Below are 19667 nucleotides of genomic sequence, written 5' to 3'. Positions count from 1 at the left end.
ACAAAATAGTCATAGTTTTCACAGCTCGGGTGCACAAATTTAGGGCTTAGTATTCAAGGAATGTTCTACTCCTATATCCTCTTTTCAATGTTGTAGCATTCAGATAGTTATAAAAATTGCATGGTTTTAATTAGTATAAGTGTTCAACGTTGCCTTAGAGACTTGTTCTGTAGTCCAACTGTACAGTTTTTAAAGTTACACATAGTTGACAAAGTTACACTTTTTTACTGTGCTGAAGCCAAAAACAAAAACCAACCCAAACAAAGCTCCTGCACAGTGCAAGGACCTTCCAAATGCTATTTTTCTTTCCACCAGTGTATCCTGAGTGGTCAGGAACACCAAATTCCAAACACATCAGGAAATTGTCGAATACCTACACTATTCCTAGTGAGAACTGGATAAATCCATTAGAATTTGGTACAAGTTTCTGTAGTGTCAGATTTTCTTTGTATCAACAACAACAACAACTTTATTTATATTCCACCACCATTTCCCAAAAGGGACTCGGGCAGCTTACAGAGCAGCACATGATGGTGCCATCACACAGCCTAGGAAATGATCCATCAGCAGAATCTACCAAGCTGGCATGGAAGATGCAATAGATATTCACCTTGCTATTATACTATTCACTTTTAATACTGGTAGAAAATGTAGCATTCTTTCTAAAGCAAGACCCCATCTTATATTGGGAGACATTGTCAGCTTTATTTGAGAGCAAGAAGAAATAGGATAATCTATCAGGCGCGCTTGGCTTCTTTAGGACAGTAATCTATATTGGCTTTTTGTGATATTATGTCTGTTGCTTCTCAGATTAACTTTATTACTTAGTTTTCACTTCTGTGTCCTCTTAAGAAATAAATGTGATATTGAAGGTTGCCTGCACAGCTTCTAAAGATTACTAGAAACTGATTGCATAGACTTATTTCTGAACCTCAAATACACAAATAAAATTGATGTATTCATGTAAAATCTAGTATGAATGACTTGTCTACATTTGAAATGTTACCAAAACCTGAAATTATGGTTAGTGAATAATCAGATACTGTTTTCATGTGACTTTTGCAGCCATTCATAACCTTGGACAGCAGCATTTCTTATACTTTCACTTCTGAAGGAATGAATACTATCACAGTACAAGTCTCAGCTGGCAGTATTCTCATCCAGGACACGAAGGATATTGCTGTTCATGGTAAGCAAACATAGCCAATAAAGAGCCTCTGTTGTGGGTCTGTAAGCATTCTTAGCAATCACAATAGCATTGGTCATATTCAGATATCACATTCCCAGCCCTTCAAACTGTGAATGAATGCGTTGTCGAAGGCTTTCATGGCCAGAATCACTGGGTTGTTGTGCATTTTCTGGAGGCCTCCAACAGACAAGAGTTCTTTCTCCTGGATCTTCTGGAGATATATAAACCTCCCTTCCTTAGTTTTCCAATATACCTCACAACCTCTGAGGATGCTTGCCATAGATGTGGGTGAAACGTCAGGAGAGAACACTTCTGGAACATGGCCATACAGCCCGGAAAATGCACAATAACCTTGTAAATGAATGTTCATGAGCAATAGGCACAGACTCAAATAAAACTGACTTCTATTGGTGTTTGGAAGAAATGCTATAACCACAGTTTGTTATTTCAGGCATTATTGAATAAACCACAATATTTTTAGTAAGACATAATGAGAACCTTAATCCTAAACTTTGTTTTGGTGGAAGATGGGGTTTTGTGTGTGTGTCCATAAAGATTATAATATTTTAATGTTTCTTTTAAGAAGGAAGATTTTTAATGGCCAGATAATGTAGTATCAATACTCAGTCATGCCGTAGCTTGTCAAATTTATAGGTCAATATCAGTAATTGTTTTCCATTGATTTTCTAAAATGCCAATTAGTCATATCACAGGAATAAGTAGTAAGGCATTTGGAGAGTCAAAACTTGAATGTGTGGCTGTGTGTATTAATTGAGGTTTTTAAGCATGGTAGGTAAAGATAAAATGGTTGTTGACTAACTGGTATTTGATATATTAATGCAGGCAGTGTGGGTGAGTTATCATGCAATTGCAGTAATACAATATTAGTCTGAGCATCCTCAAAGATTGGGAAAAAAATTATCAGGTCTTTTCCACTTTCCTCTACTACCATATTTGCTATTTGGTATTGTCGATAAGCCAGGATTAATTTTATTCTTTTACAAAATCATTAACTTGGTGTTAAAGCTTAGCAACCTGCAAATTCACATATTTACATATTTTTATTATTATCTTTGCTCTATTACGTATGCTTGTATATCTGGAATCCAAACACAGTTTGTGACCAAAAGCAATGATATTCCAGTCTGCAAAGGCCATGCACATGTTTTGGCTATTAATGTTTGACTGCATAGTTTAAAATGGTCCAAGGCTAAGTGATGCAAAATTAATCTGGCATCAAACAGGAAAAACAAAGAAGTGATATGACAGCCCATTGAGGGCATGATATTAAATATCTGGCGGACTGCACAATGCTCTTTGGGTCTTGAATTATCACCCCATACTCACTCCATATCCTCTGGTACAGCCTAAGTAGAAGGAATGCAGCTATGATGGAGGAGGTAAGGAGGGCACTCCCTTCCCAGGATATAATTCTATGAATCTCCAGGAAATTTTCATTCAGTTTCCAAATTTCTATCACTGGAATTTCCTTGTAACTTCACTTGAATAATTAGCTTCAGCATTCAAAGAAAAGGGACAAATGAAGTTACTAAGAGAATGTGAACAATGCCAAGATAATTGTGTTAGAGGTGTGTAAGTTTCTTTGTATCACTCTCTGCAGTGCCTCATTTTGCCTCCCTTGTGAACACCCACACATCCTGCTTCATTGCTTCATTCAGTTGCTTCATTTTGCTGCATAATAAGGCTAGATCTAGCTAAAATTACACAAACTATCCACTTTCTGCAAGTTTTCCACCTAGTTTCCATCCCTTTTATTGTGGACCTTGCTAAAAATCACATCCTTCATTATTCATCACACGTAGAAAGAATTTTTGTCCTAGCCGATGAACTAGAAGATTTTCTCTTCTTCAAATCCCTTGTGGGACTTGTTTGTTGTGATCCAGACTTGTTCTTACTCTATGTCAATGCATACATGTACTGGGTGTCATGCAGAATTTCATACTTCACTGTTCTTGTTTTGCCAAACCACTCCAGAAAGTTGGACATTGTCAATGTGCAGAAGACTTGAAGGTATAAAAACAGATCTTCAGATAATCAGGTGTCAAAAATGGCTAGAGCACAACGTCTAAAGGCAGACAGCATTGACCATAATCATTTCTTTTCACCATCTTTCTGGGCAAATATGAAGGAGTCTAATGTAATAAAAATGCCTGAGGACTTGACATTAAGATTTGAAAGCTTGAGTCATCTTCCTCATAAGTGGTCAGCACTGTTGGGCTGAGTTCTCCAGGTCCTCTGAGCTATCTGGGTATCTCTGCCAATGACATCAGTAAAATGCAAATAACATATAATATTTTACATAGTGTATTGGGAAGAAAATGTAGTATACTTTCTCAAATGGTGCACTGATATATTTTTATCAGATTACATACAGATTGAGTGCTTTGTGTCGCAATCTCAGAGATGAAATAGGCATACACATAAAACAATAATAATAGTAATCATCATCATAATCTAATCATCTAATCGTGTTGGAACCAACGTAAAAGTTGTGTATATGAGTTATTATTATAGTTATATAGGTATAATCAATCATAAAGGGCAGTGATTTCCCTACTTCTGAATTTCTTGTATGTGCTTAGGTGACTTAAAAGAGTCAAGATAATTAGATCAGATCATCCATAACTTTAGGACAGAGGTAGACATGGCGGACTCCCAAGGGATAAAAAAATTGAAAGAATTTCTTTTTCAAACAATTGTTTTGCTCTTCAATGTCCTGGGATTAAAGGAAAGCCTTCTCTTGGTTTAAAATGGACCATAAGGTGAAAATGCTCCTGACACTCTTTAGAGCAGTGGTTCTCAACCTGTGGATTCCTGGGTGTTTTGGCCCACAACTCTCAGAAATCCCAGCCAGTTTACCAGCTGTTATGATTTCTGGGAGTTGAAGGCCAAAACATATGGGGACTCACAGATTGAGAACCACTGCTTTAGAGGATATTTGGAAAAAATTCTTTATACAGTAGAGTCTCACTTATCCAACATTCTGGATTATCCAACACATTTTTGTAGTCAATGCTTTCAATACATTGTGATATTTTAGTGCTAAATTCGTAAATACAGTAAATACTACATAGCATTACTGTGTATTGAACTATTTTTTTCTGTCAAATTTGTTGTATAACATGATGTTTTGGTGCTTAATTTGTAAAATCATAACCTAATTTGATGTGTAATAGGCTTTTACTTAATCCCTCCTTATTATCCAACATATTCGCTTATCCAACATTCTGCCGGCCCATTTATGTTGGATAAGTGAGACTCTACTGTAAAAGGTTCAGAGCTCTGTCAAAAGTTTCCTAGTGGCTAATCTGGTCCCTTGAGCCCTCGGTGGCACAGCGTGTTAAAGCACTGAGCTGCTGAACTTGCAGACTGAAAGGTCACACCACACCTGGAATATTGTGTCCAATTCTGGGCACTGCAATTGAAGGGTTGACAAGCTGGAAAGCGTCCAGAGGAGGGCAACTAAAATGATCAAGGATCTGGAGAACAAGCCCTATGAGGAGCGGCTTAAAGAACTAGGCATGTTTAGCCTGATTCTATGACCTTGGTGGTGTCTACAGACAACGCTGGCTCTTCAGCTTAGAAATGGAGATGAGCACCAACCCCCAGAGTCAGACACAACTGGACTTAACGTCAGGGGAAACCTTTACCTTTACCTTAATATGGTCCCTTAGCAGCCCACAGTGCGGTGGTGATACTAAGCTGATGTTGTGGGTATAAAACAAAAAATATTCAAGGAGAGAGAGGGAGCTATATGCCATTCAGTTTCCTGTTGCTTCCTGAGTTAGCCTGGTGCTTTCAGGCACAATGAAAGATGTCCTATTGTCAGTCTTGAAGAAAGAGTTCACTGGCAGTCACTTTAATGTAGAACATTAGGGCCACCTCCTGCACCCTTGCCTCAGGCAGCAAAATATCTTAGGCTTGTACTGAAAAGACAGCACATCATGAGGGGGAAATGCAAGAGTGAGAAAAGTGGAGAGGAGAGCAGCAGGAAAGAATTGGAACTCCATCTTCTGTGCAGCTCATAATAAAGAGGGGAAAAGAAGGCTCCAGACCTGTAAGAGGCAGACTCTAGAATGGGTTATAGAACAGGTCCAGCACTGTGCATTCATAAACTTGCTTGCCATTAAAATTAGCCTTGCTCCCCGCAGTCTGTTAATTAGAAAGTAATTTCTTAGTGCCTCATGAATTGCAATACCCTGATTCGTCTGTCATTAGCACGATTGGTATCTGATTTGTTATGCATTAACTACTCATGGCTGCACATAGGACTCACAAACAGATAATTCGTGCTTTTGGAAAACAGATTACTTACAGTGAGGATTTGCTCAGTGGAGCGCAAAGCATGCCAAGTGCAACAGAAAAACATCACTTTAGGAACATTGGCTCCCATTTCCTTGTTGGCAAGGTTTGATTGCTGGACACCTCTGCTGAATGCAGGAGGGTCTAAGGTCAGACCGCCAAGCAAGCTACAGATCTCACACCAAGAAGGAAGATTTATAGGCTCATCTGGCTTGCTTCCTGTTTTCACTTTCTCTTTCTGTCTTCCTTCATTTTACTTTCTTATACAAAATGCTTTAGGATGGGATAAAAATTACTTTATAAAAAGCAATCTAGTCTTCTGTCTCCTTGCTTGTCTCACACAATATGTTATTCCGCTTCTTTTCTTCCCTGCCTTTTTCAATTGGACTCATCTCAGACTTCACCTAGGATTTAGGCTGCAATCATGAACACACTTACCTGCAACATTGGATTCAGTGGGATTTTAAGCAAAAGCCTATGGGGTTATGTACCTTAAAAGTCAGTACAAAATGGACTGTTACCTTTTGCAAAGTTCTGTTTTGATTTTAAAAGCACCGTATGGTTAGAGCACAGGCTATCTGAAAGATTGTCTTTTCTAATATGATAATGCCAAAACCCGTGGATGCTTGAATCTTATTATATACAAAGTTGTCATGAAATGATGTTCCTTATATAAAATGTTGAAATCAAGATTTGCTTTCGGGGAAAAAACTGGAATATTTTCAAGCCATGAATGGTTGAATCTGTGGGTTCATAATCTATGGATATGAAGAGCCAACTGTAGATAAGAGAGGACTCTTAGTGGCTGCTCCTAGATATTAAACTTCCATGGAAGATTGGACAGGTTTTCACTCAAGAAAATATCTTTTATGAACATTCTTTGTATGGGTTTTGGAATTGTAGTATCACCAAGTGTTGTGGTTCTGAAAGCTGTGGTCTCAAGTTTCAATTATTCTTTTACTAGATGGAACCCTGTATCAAACTATACATTCAGCCCTTCACAATCACTGCAGTTAGGGATACAGCCTCCACCAAAAACTGGAAAAAATGCTAACATTTTAAATCTGAGAGAGATTTAAGAAACTCTAGGTCCTCCAGTGTCAACTCATAGAATCAGAGAATAGTAGAGTTGGAAGAGACCTCATGGGCCATCCAGTCCAACCCCCTGCCAAGAAGCAGGAAATCGCATTCAAAGCACCCCCAACAGATGGCCATCCAGCCTCTGCTTAAAAGCCTCCAAAGAAGGAGCCTCCACCACACTCCGAGGCAGAGAGTTCCACTACTGAACCGCTCTCACAGTGAGGAAGTTTTTCGTGATGTTCAGGTGAAATCTCCTTTCCTGTAGTTTGAAGCCATTGTTCCGCGTCCTAGTCTCCAGGGCAGCAGAAAACAAGCTTGCTCCCTCCTCCCTATGATTTCCCCTCACATATTTATACATGGCTATCATGTCTCCTCTCAGCCTTCTCTTTTGCAGGCTAAACATGCCCAGTTCTTTAAGCCACTCCTCATAGAGCTTGTTCTTCAGATCCTTGATCATTTGAGTCACTCTCCTCTGGACACATTCCAGCTTGTCAACATCTCCCTTCAATTGTGGTGCCCAGAATTGGACACAGTATTCCAGGTGTGGTCTGACCAAGGCATAATAGAGGGGCAGCATGACTTCCCTGGATCTAGACACTATACTCCTATTGATGCAGGCCAAAATCCCATTGGCCTTTTTAGCAGCCTCATCACATCATTGGCTCATGTTTAACTTGTTGTCCACAAGTACTCCAAGATCTTTTTCACATGTAGTACAGGCATCCCCCTGGCCAAAAGTGGGCCATAAAGGTCTTCTTTCTCATAATCTAAGTACTTTAGCACAACTCTGTGGTCAACATCTGATAGAATTTGACCATAGTATTGCACTAGTGAACTTAGAGGTTCCTAGAGAAATCATATTAGCCAAGTCAGTGAAATGATTAAAATCTGCAAAAGTTACCCCTGCAAATATAAGAATTTATTCAATTTCCATGTTAAAATAGGATTTTAGTTGTATATACTAGATACATTTTCATTAGACAGGCATAGGAAACATTACATTTTAAACTTTTTTTATTACACTTTCCCCAAACTAATATTTTCAACATCTGAAAAAATCAATTGTTAAAACCATTTGTTTGGTTTTTTTTTTGGGGTTTTTTTTGGGGGGGGGGTAATAACTTGAAAGCGTTCCCCTGTGAGTTAGCAAAATGAAAAATGATTTTGGTATACCTGATGTTTGATGAATTTTGCTTTTCTGAGCATATTTGCTTTTGATCTATCTGAAGCTACATAGAGAAACTGGTAAACCAAAATGGGCTGCATAATTGAAAGTGTATTTTGATGGTGGCTTCTCTCTGTCTTTGCAGAATATTTCCAATCTCAGTTGTTATCATTCTCCCCAAATTTGGATTATCACAATCCAGACATCCCTGAGTGGAGAGAGGATATCGGCAGGGTCATCAAGAGAGCCCTGGTACAGGTAAATACCCATGACTAATGAAGGGTATGGAGGACAGTTTAGGGAAGGGAGTAGATAGTTCACAATTAGTCGCAACATGTTACCATGTGAGTCTTCATTTGCAATCATGTAACTATACCTCTAACTCTTGGAAATAGAAGTAATAAATAATAATAATAATAATAATAATAATAATAATAATAATAAAACTTTATTTATACCCCACCACCATCTCCCCGTGGGGACCCGGGGCGGCTCACAATGTTACAAAAGTAACAACGCAAATACATAAACACATGCCTTGAATCTAAGGACCTAATCAGATGGTCTTCAGACTCCCTTTCCTTACAGTCAAGAAACTGAGCCCCATAGAGTTTATCAAATAACATAAGGGCACTTCCGCTGGGACTCTGTGCTGCTCCAATTGCTAAGCGCATGGAAATGGAGCCCAAAGACCATTATCAGGAGTTGGGTGTTATCTGGAGGGCCAGAGTTTGCTCATGCCTGGTCTAGAGGCCACCACTTAGAAAGCTCTTTCTTGTGTCTCCACCAACCTTGCCCATGATGTTAGTGAGACTGAGACAGGGCCTCTCCTAACAATCTCAGGACCTGGGTAGACTCAAACAGGGAGAACTGTAATCTCAGAATTGCATCCAATATTATCATGGAAGTGGACACTGGGATTAACTGTGTGTGATAGTTCCGAATGGGGCAACTGAAACATAGGACCATAAATGATGTTTCTAAATGTTCTTATCCTCATTTCAGAAGTGTGATTTGACACATATAAATGTATCACAAGAGTGCATTTGGGCCATTTTGCAAAGATGTTTTGTACATTGTGTTGCCAAAACCTTTTCCCCTACAAAAATGTATTTGTGGGAAAATACATTTTTGTGTTCAGCTTTTATGCATAAAATACCCTTTTGTGCAAAATGTTTGCTACAAAGGCTTGCGGTGTGAAAAAAATTCTAAATGTACAAAACCTTGAACTCAGCCAGGATTTACATACTTTCTGTTACCATTTGTGCATTTTGTTATTTCCTCTCACTCATCTCAGATCTTGTGCACTTGGATGAATTATGAAATGAAGGAACAAAGGAGTTTTGAAGGGAGAGGCATGGCATGCACAGTTTCAATATCAACCATTATTCCAAGTGTGATCTGAAGTGAGTGCAAATGATGGTGAATCAAATGAGAGGATTTTTAACAATTTGGTGACAACTTTGGATGGGAGAAGACAACGGAAAGCTGACACTTAGGACCTGATCACATTGTCTACTAGTTCTGCCGTAGTGCACTTCCAGGATTGAGCCAGGACAGAGACCACTGGAATCCTGCACATGAGACAGGGCTACCTCTGGTGGGGTTCCGTCTTGGCTCTGTCTTGGAAGCATCCTAAGATGGAGCTCAGAAAACACAGGAAGCTTCCTGTGTTTTCATTACTTAGAATGGGGCCAGCATGGGGGGAAGACGGGCGATGATGCCTTCTTCCATGTGATGGGAAAAGTAGCAATGTGGGCTGTGGGGTGATAGTTTCCCCCACTGCCTCACAGATTCACCATGCTGCCCAGAGAATCTCCCCACTGTCACCTGAGTTTGAGACTTCCATGTGATGATGTCCTTAGAAACTTTACACAAACCTTTTTCTTTGGCTTCATTCACATTGATCAAACTGTGCCGGCCAGACAATAAATTCCCACAAATGTGTGCAAAAAAAGAAGAAGTCCCAAATGCACATCAGTTTTCTGTGGCTGTGTAATATTCAGGCCTCAAACTGGTTTCAGGATTTCCTATGTAATCTTTTGCACAGCAAAATCAGTTTCTTCAATACTGATTTGAAATTGCATTAAATGGTCCATGCAGATGTGCCCTCTTGCCACCAATTACCAAAATGGATAATCTGTACTCTTGGGAAAGGAAAGGGGTTTCTTCCTATCACCCAAGCCTGCTGATTGCTTCCTCCTTTTAAATGGGTGCTGCTTTGTTATATAAGCATGGAGCTGCAAAATAGAGAGAAATAAGATAGAGAGAATTATAATGATCTATTCTGAACTAGTTGGTTATGTACACTGAAGGCATTACACCCCATAAGATAAGCAGAGTCAAGCTTGACTAGTACTTGAAAAAATGAACACCAAATAAAACCAGGTGCTTCACTTCAAAGAGGAGGTAAGGTTGCATACCTGTAACCACCTTTCTTCATGTGGTCATCTGTGAAATTCACACGACCCACCCATCCTCCCCGCATTGTCATGCCCTGTCCAGAGCTGCTGTTTTCCAGCTCTGGAACTGAAGGGCAGTCCCTAGGGACTCATCATATCCAGCTGGGATGGGCAGGGCTGGAGTCCATTAATTGTAAAGCTTGTCAGAAGAGTCCACTTCAGCTGTGTGGTGCAGAGAATACTAGAGATGTGATCCTCTTCTGGGTATTCCTTGCCTGACAAAATCCTATTAAATTCCTATAGTCATCATAAACCAATAAGCAGCTTGAAAGTATATACACATACAGTGTTCCCTCACTACTTTGCAGTTCACTTTTCGCAGATTTGCTGTTTCACGGTTTTTCAATAAACTCTAAAAGACTATTATAAATCATTAAAAAATTACAGTTTACAGCCTAAGGAAGGGAGGAAGGAGAAGGCAAAGGGAGAGAAAAGGAGCCCAAGCAGCAACGGGAGGAGAAGGTGATTTATCAACATAGAATTAGTTGATAAAGACTTAAAATAGTGTATAACTACTAAAATAATGTATAAATATTAAAATAAATATAGCGTCCCTACTTTGCGGATTTTCACTTATTACTGGCAGTTCTGGAACCTAACCCCTGCGATAAGTGAGGGAACACTGTACATACAATCATTGATTATTCTATGTTGTTTTTTTAATGCAGCTCTCTGTCCATGTTTCCTTTTGAGATTTTCTTGGTGTACTGAATTTTTGCCCTAAGTGAACATGATGTGAAGATTGAAAATTTTGTTTGCTTGTTATCTCCACTGAGGAAAAATAATTGCTTGGCATGATTTAATGATAACTCTGTTCTCTTAGACCAATTGTATTCCCTCTTCTCTTAAATATATAAATACACGGGCAGGGACTGGATTTTTAGCATCCCGAGAATCAAATAGCATACTGTTTAAACACACCTGTTGAAAACAACATCTGGTCTGCTCTAGCCTGATTGCACCCTATCTTTCCACACACGAAGAGCTGGCATCCTCAAATAAGTATACAGTATTTATGCTGGCATCCCAAAGTAAGTGTTAAATTGCTGGGATGTTGAGACAGCTTGTCAAGAATTCTTTTGCTCCCATGGGAGCATTGTCTTCCAGCATGAGAGAAAGATGCCAAGTGACTTTTTTAAAAAAAGAGGAGGTCATGTTTTTTGTATTTTGCATAAAAAATCTTTTTTGCAAAACTAGTGTCTTTTCTCTTTTTTTCTCAGCTAAGCGCAGACAGACAGAAACAGCAAGTCCCAAAGGACAGGCTGATAAATCACAAAGATATACGCAACTCTTCCAGTACAGTACTTTTACAAGTCTATGCAACAAGAAAACAATTTTCAGATCTCCCTGCCCCATTTTGAAGAAAACAACAACAACAAAACCTAGCAAAAACAAATTTCAAAAATGCACAAAATGGTGGGAATTGTGTAGGTGACATATCCTGGCCTAACCTCCCATTATGCCAGTGTATGTAGCGTTCTGATCATTGTAGAACAAAGTATGCAATACAACCTTGTGCAACAGATTCACTTGCATGTGGCAAAGCTTGCCAGAAGCAACCTCCTGGTGAGTAGTTCTAGGATGAGTGACTCCCAGGTACCACCTGTCATTTTGTTTTGCAGTCATGAGCAGGCATTTTGGAATAGCATTGGTTTTATTTACAAATATATATGATGAGTACAGGTGGAGGCAAAGAACAACACAATATTTCTACAAAGCACAAATGTATTGTCTCTCAACAGAGAGCATGCTACCATTCAGTGTGTCTTTCTGTTTTGACCCCAAATTGCTATTAATTGTTCCTTTGCAGGTCACCTTAACACCATTTGTCTAATGAGAGCTCTTTAGTGACAATGATATAGAATGCTCACATCTTCATCTATATGGTTTTCAACCTGCGGGTCCCCAGATGTTTTGAAATCCTAACAGCTGGTAAACTGGCTGAGATTTCTGGGAATTGTAGGCCAAAACACCTGGGGACCCACAGGTTGAAAACCAGTGATATCTATCGATGAGTAATAAGCTGAAATATAAGTTGAAAGGAGTTAAATTCAATGAGACCTGGAGCTTGGTGCACTACATGGCAGGGGGTTAGACTTGATGGCCATTGTGGTTTCTTCCAACTCTATGATTCCATTCACAGGCCTACCAAAAAAAGTTCTTGGTGTCTTGGTTTTTTAGCCTGCTCTCAGGGTTATTTGGGACCCTGATGCAGCGCTTGTTTCTTAGGCCCCATTTACACAGCCTTATAATCTAGTTTCTGAATGCAGATTAATTGCATTGAACTAGATTATATGGCAGTTTAGACTCATATAATCCTGTTCAAAGCCTCAGTGTGCATTCTGAAACTGGATTATGTGGCAGTGTAGATGCAGCTCCACCTATAGTTATCATGGTGTTCTATGGGTGAGGAGATAGCAACTGGTAGTTGGCCTATGTCTTGTATCTCAAAAAGTTGATAGGAGAAAATTGGTGCCAATTTTAGAATCAGAAGGTCAAATATACCCAAAACAGGGCTTACATTTGAGGCACCAAAATGTGTGTTGGCCAGTTTTATTAATGGGAAAAGTTGATAAGGGGGATATCTGATTTTAGAAGACTAGTAGTACAGGGTGCACGTCTATATTATTTGGATGTTGTGGAATGTAGGCCTCACACAAATCTGCTCCTTTGTGTAGTAGAGTGCTATATTAACTTTCTCTGTCGTTATATGAACTTTTCTGAATGTGTGATTAAACCTAGTACTCAGGCCCGTAGCCAGGATTTTGATTCGGGAGGGGGGGGGGCTGGGATTTTTGTTTGGGGGTGAGTCTGGGTGAGAGAGGATCTACCCTAGCAAACCTTTTGTATCGTTAGGCCAATACCCCCATGCATATGGGATATATTGAGCATGGTGCTCAGATCATGATATGAATAAACATAACGGTTTAAATAATAAATGTAAGGCCTTTTCGTGGACCACCCAGAGAATTTCGGGAGTGGGGTGGGGAGGTGAAGCGCCCCCCCCCCCCCCCCGGCTACATGCCTGCTAGTACTGTTTGCATATTAAAGCTCCTACAAGATACTGAATAACTGATCCAAATGCAATTATGAATGTTACTCATTCCCCTGCTTGTCCTCTGTTTCAGGTGACTGGTATTCCCGAAGAACAAGTTCTGGTGGCATTATTCCCTGGTTTGCCCACCTCTGCTGAACTCTTCATCTTACCCCATCAAAACATATCAGACAGAAGGAAAGGCAGCGAAAATGACCTGGAGCAGGTAAGGAAAGCCCTTGCCATCTGAATATACTCTCATGTAATTCCACACAACACAAGATCAGATAAACTAAACACTTCCATGTAGGTGTGTCCAGCCTTGGGGGTATAATTTCTCAACTGTATAATTGCATTAAAATCACTGTATTTACTCAGTTCTAATGCTCACCTTTTTTTTTTTACTAAATTACTTTGCCAAAATTAGGGTTGTATTAGATTCACGTGATATTGTAAATACTTTTTTGGGTTTCAGGGTTTTGAAAATTGAGGTGTGCATTAGATTCAATAGCACATTAGACTCAAGTAAATACTGGTAGGTAAATTTGACACTATGGTTTCTAGACAGTAAAAAAGGGGGCAGTTTTACTGTAAATTAGTAATAGTGTTGTTATTATCCAAGGCCCTGAGATGTAGGGTCAGAACCTGAGATATTGGAAATTACTCTGGCAATGTCACAGTCTTCTGCTGCATTTGCACCAGCATGGAGATGTAATTAAGCACATTATATTATGCATCAATCACAGCTGTTCAGTGTAATTGGAAAAGAAGTCTGATGAGTGAGAAAGTATTTTTAATTGTTTCCAAGCACTTTCCTAAACAAAACTAAACAAAAGAATAACCAGATCTTTTGAAAATACCCCTGAAAGCATTGCTTTCAACAATACATGGGAGGTGTGGTCTAAACAAAGACAGCAACATTCCTCAACTTGATTTCAAGAGTCTTGAAAGTGGCAATTTTAGCATAAGGGTGCTATAATCCAGCAAAAGTATCTCTCACAAACAAAACGAATGTATTTCAAACACTGATTTCATGGTTTTCTCCCAATACAATTCATTGGCCAGAGTTTTCTCCTCCTCCTTCGCAGACACCTTGTGGAATGCTTCCCTTTCCCCCAAAGAATCACAAAAATGCTACCAATCATCAAACATTTGGAGGAAGTTGTTGACAGTGATAGTGTTGTGATGACTGTAAAGTGGGGGTGGTGGTGATAAACCCTTCAGACAATAGAAGCCAACAAAACAATTCTGTTTTTGCAGATCTATTCAGAAATAGGCCCTGTTTGGTTTAAGGGAATCTACATCTCTTAAGATGAAAATCTAACGTATCTTAGCCCTAATTTCAAGGTTTCTTGCCAAGCATATTAGGAAGCGTGAAAGAGGGAGAAAAGAATCAGAATACAGACAGGGCTGTAGCCGGGGGCGGGGGGGGGGGGGGGCTTAGGGGTTCAACCTCTCCCCCGAAATTTTTCAGGTTAAAAAAAACCTGGTTTACTCATGAATTTTAATTGGTGAACCAAATCCCCATGAGTGTCCACTGAAGTTTATCTGTCTTGAGTGTCCACTAAAGTTTATCGATGGAGCCTGATTTCTAAATTATTTTGCATTATGGAACTACTCTTCATGATTTGCTATAAAAAAAAGTTTAACCTCCCCCCCCGAATTTTTTTCTGGCTATTGCACTGGATACAGAAGTAGTAGAACCTAGTAGAGGAGTGGGAAGAAGAGTAGATAAGAGAAAGAGTGGCACAGAGAAGGTGGAAGAAGTTAAATACAGCCTACAGCCAGGAAAATTTGAAAAGTGGACAAAGAGGAAGACAGGTTGAACTAGAAATATGCAGAGAAGAAAAGAAAAGAAGAAAAAAGAAAAAGAAATAAGTACATGTTTAGCAAAAAAATTGCTTAGGGTGACAAAATAGAGGAGCGAGAGTAGGATTGTGGGTTTGTGGAAAGGATTTTAATTACTGTAATTTTAGAAGGTGTGCATCTATAGTCAATCATCTCTGCTTAAAAAAACAATGCCACCATATATCAATTGACATAATTTCTACTAGGATTAGAAAGGAATTGACTAAGCTCAACAGTCAATACCAAATAATACTTGCATATTTCCAAAACTTGCTATGAAAACGTCTTAAGTATGTGTAAGGCTTACAGGGCATGCCTAAAATAAAGTGTGCTGAAATGAATGCCCATATTTAAAATGTGAGTGGCAAAATGTGCATAATTACAAAAATAATAAACACTGACTGTTTAGTCAGTGGGGAAAAGTAGAGTAAAATTGGATAAATTACATAAGTAAGGACATATATCAAGATTAATGCATTCAAATGTGCACACATTTCAGTGCAGGAAGAAAACACTAAGTCTTGTTATCTTATGTGGAAGAAAGTTGGAAAAATGCTGATAGGATTCAGAGAAATTCGATAAAAACAGGACCAAGACATCTGTAGTTGTGAAAATGGGACTACAGGTGGCACAGGATATGATAATATGTTTTCTATGTCAAGAATGGGAGCCCCCGGTGGCGCAGTGGGTTAATCTGCTGAGCTGCTGAACTTGCTGATTGAAAGGTTGGCTGTTCAAATCCAGGAAGTGGGGCAAGCTCCATTGTCAGCCCCAGCTTCTGCCAACCTAGCAGTTCGAAAACATTCAAATGTGAGTAGATCAATAGGTACTGCTCTGGCAGGAAGGTAACCACTCCATGCAGTCAGGCCAGCCTCATGACAATGCCGGCTCTTCGACTTAGAAATGGAGATGGGCACCAATACTCAGAGTCGGACACGACTAGACTTAATGGCAGTGGAAAACCTTTACCTTTACCTATGTCGAGAATACTATGTGAAAAGTGAAGAAAGCCAGTCATATGTAGAAATCAGTCACCTCCTATGCAATAACCCTGGAAGGGCAACTATATTATCACACTCCATTACTCCTAGAGTATCTCGAGCTTGATTTTTAACCAGCGTCCTTTTAGCAGCTCGATATTCAGTCCGTTTGACATTAATATTATTTATAAAGCAAGCAAGAAAAAGATTCTAAAGGGCCTTGAATCACTTCATCATAGCCTTAAAATGGTACAGAATGGACTTTATAGTGAACATGTGCAAAAGTGACACAAAACAGAATTAGACTCCTCCATCCATCACTACTTTCTCATCTCAGCTATGTGTGATGAAATTCCTTTTTCTAAGCAGCTATCCAAAGTGTAAGAATTGCCTTACGTTGAGCACATCTACAGTGCTCCCTTTATTCTTGGTAGTTGTTTCTAAGGCAAGCCCAACTTTAGTCTTTATTGATTACCAGACAAGTTGAGGGTAGTTGAAGTTTCTTTAGCTGCCTACGTGAATTCTCCTCTCTGCCACCATCCAGTATCATCCATTTTTGCCTCTGTTCTTTCTCTGAAAGATATGATGCCATTGCCTCCCAAATATGACCTCATATGTCCCTTTTATAGATTGCAAATTCAAGGGTAACTGTGCCCCATTGATTTTCACTGTTCCAACACATTTCAAACATAGCCATTATATCAATATTCTCTTTCAGTTCCAGGCTATTGCTATAATTAGAATGTCCATATTTAATTCAGGGACATTGTATTTTTAACAGATGTATACAACAGGGGTTTTCACTAGGTGCAGCTTTTTGAATATCTGCATAATCATATTAGCTGGCATCTGTCGAAGTGGCCTCTCTTCTAAAACTTTTACATTTATATTTTAAAGTTTGTTAGCTATCTTTTGCATTTGATTGCCTTTTAATATCTTATGAAAAGGGATGGGAAGGATATTAAAGGATCAAAAGATTTTTTTTTCTCAAGGTTGGTGGAACTCCAAAGAATCTGGACTGGGGAATCTTTTTCTGAACATTGTGAAGAAAATGCTACTTCCTGCATAAAAATGTGTGTATCTTCACATTACCTGTGAATTTAATGCATTTCACTGGTTTTTAAGCAAGTGTCTCTTAATTAAAAACACTGAAACAAAGAACACTTAGAGGTGCTTTTCCATTGCTTTCCTCTAAAATTTAGCTTGGAGCACTCGATGGTGGCCTCCCATCCAGACACTGACCAGGCTTGAGCCTGCTTAGCTCCCAAAGTGAAACAGGATCTTACACCTTCAGGGTATTTGGACTAGATGGAAAATGTTAACAAAACATTCTGTCTTCAAACATTGTGGTGTTTGTGAAAATATTCTCTTACTGGGAATTTTTTTTTTCAGATTACTTGTTGCTTCCTTCTAAAACAAAATTAGCAAAGAATTGTACCCCTGCTTCTGAAGTCCTTTTTCATGTCCCCAACAAAGAAGGCCTTGTGCCAAGGGATGGGCTTTTCGAATGCATCCCCATTTACCTAAACATCGTCTTCTTACAAGAAAAAAACTTACATTATTTTCTTGGCCTGTTTAGTCTGAACATTATTTCATATATCTTTCCACCTAAACAATTAAGCTTTCTCTCACTTAAGTGTGCACAGGAGAGCAACCAGGAACCCCACTCTTAAGAAGATCACTCTCCTGAGCATGAAAAGGTTACTTTATTTATTTAATTTATTTATTTACAGTATTTATATTCCACCCTTCTCACCCCGAAGGGGACTCAGGGCGGATCACATTGCACATATAAGGCAAACATTCAATGCCATAATATAGAACAGAGACAGAGACAGACGCAGGCGCGGGCTGGCCTCGAACTCATGACCTCTTGGTCAGAGTGATTTGTTGCAGCTGGCTGCTAATCAGCCTGCGCCACAGTACTTTTTTGAACTATTCTGATTAGGCACACTGGAAATAGAAGTAAAAAAAATACTTTTCTAAGATGTACTCAGAAACAGATCTGTGTTCACACAATACCTGATTAACATGTAAGTTTTTCTAAAAAAACAATTGGAGATCTTCACTGAGGATATAATGAATAGGGATGATAGATCAGATTTAGCATAAAGACTCCACTCTCAATCTAGGCCCCATCAACACGGCCATATAATGCAGTTTCATTATGCAGTTTAACTGAACTGAACTGCATTATATTAGTCTACACTGCCATATAATGCAGTTCAATGTAGTTAAACTGTATTGTGAAACTTGCATTATAAGACAGTATAGGAGCCCTAGACATTTTGATTGAAAGTGAAATGGCAAGTTGTACATGTACCATATATACTCGAGTATAGCTAAGTTTTTCAGCCATTTTTAGGGCTGAAAAATCCCCCCTCAACTTATACGTGAGAGTCCTGACCGGCTTAGATTTGGGTTGGCTTATACTCAAGTATATATGGTAAATTTATTCTTCTTCTCTATTATTATTGTTATTATTACATTTATTGTTTTATTCTATTTTATTATTATATTTATTATTTTACTCTATTATTATTATTACATTTATTATTTTACTCTATTTTTTATTATTGGAAGGATACGTAAGCACATCTACATTGAAGAAGGTTAGAATGATGATTTAATCAGAGTTGGACAGTCTTATTTTAAATTACAGTTTAATGTAAATATTCAAAAACATTTAACCTACTGATGCCTCAATTACTGTAATTTTATTGGTATCTATTTTTATTTTTGAAATTTACCAGTAGCTGCTGCATTTCCCACCCTCAGCTTATTACTCGAGTCAATAAGTTTTCCCAGTTTTTTGTGCTAAAATTAGGTGCCTCGGATTATATTTGGGTTGGCTTATATTCTCATACACATACACACACACACACACACCCCTAAGGACTGGAAGTAACCAGTTACAAATAGTGATACAAATCTTCACAAATGTCATTCTCAAAGCGAGCAATTAATGATTTTATCAGGTTTCTTCCAATTGTGATAACATTTTCAAGAAGTGTGAAGATTATTTTTAATTCATGATATATTCTGCCAAATTCCACACATTTTTTTCTGTTGTGGGGGAGTTATTATATATAAAGGTAGCATTTTCTAACCATGGAAAAATGTTTTCTGTGCAAAACCATCATGTTTGAATTTTGCACAGAAGTCATGAGCTGCCCTGGATTGTGCTTATCAAGAATTCCCAACACTCAAGAAACACGTTCATTTTGAATATCTTCAAATATTCCTTCCATCCATTGTCACAAATAAAATGTCACTTGTGTATTATTTTCAGTTACAAGAGATCATTCTTCTGCCATTTATTCTCAGGGATTTCTTGCAATAGATATTTCCTGGTAAGAATATGCCAGAAAAATGACTAAAAAGTTGTAGAGAAGAAATAGTTTTAGAAAGGAGCTAAATTATTCCAGACGCCAACTTCCAATAGCTTGAAACCACAATGTTGGCACAAAGTTAGCCCCAAGCAGCAGTACTTTCTGTAATTTTCAATACCCCTAAAATGGAGAGGGGTCAATTTAGCACTGCTATACCTGGTCTTATGTCAGATCAATCTGCTCTTGGTCAGTTA

The 19667-nt window shown here is 38.7% G+C and overlaps 1 protein-coding gene across 1 annotated transcript in view; it reads left to right on the top strand.

The window, feature by feature from the left end:
- The window catches only part of sorcs3 (sortilin related VPS10 domain containing receptor 3), a 665522-nt gene that overhangs the window by 617219 nt on the left and 28636 nt on the right, over positions 1–19667 (top strand). Inside the window, exons 21-23 of the mRNA XM_062976280.1 lie at positions 1066–1189; positions 7903–8015; positions 13348–13479. Coding sequence (XP_062832350.1) covers positions 1066–1189; positions 7903–8015; positions 13348–13479 — 369 coding nt within the window. The remainder of the gene's footprint in view (positions 1–1065; positions 1190–7902; positions 8016–13347; positions 13480–19667) is intronic.

This window comes from Anolis carolinensis, chromosome 3 (assembly GCF_035594765.1).
Source record: "Anolis carolinensis isolate JA03-04 chromosome 3, rAnoCar3.1.pri, whole genome shotgun sequence".
NCBI classification, from domain to species: Eukaryota; Metazoa; Chordata; class Lepidosauria; order Squamata; family Dactyloidae; genus Anolis; species Anolis carolinensis.
The sequence above is the reverse complement of the archived record's forward strand: the minus strand, read 5'-3'. Positions and strand labels throughout refer to the sequence as shown.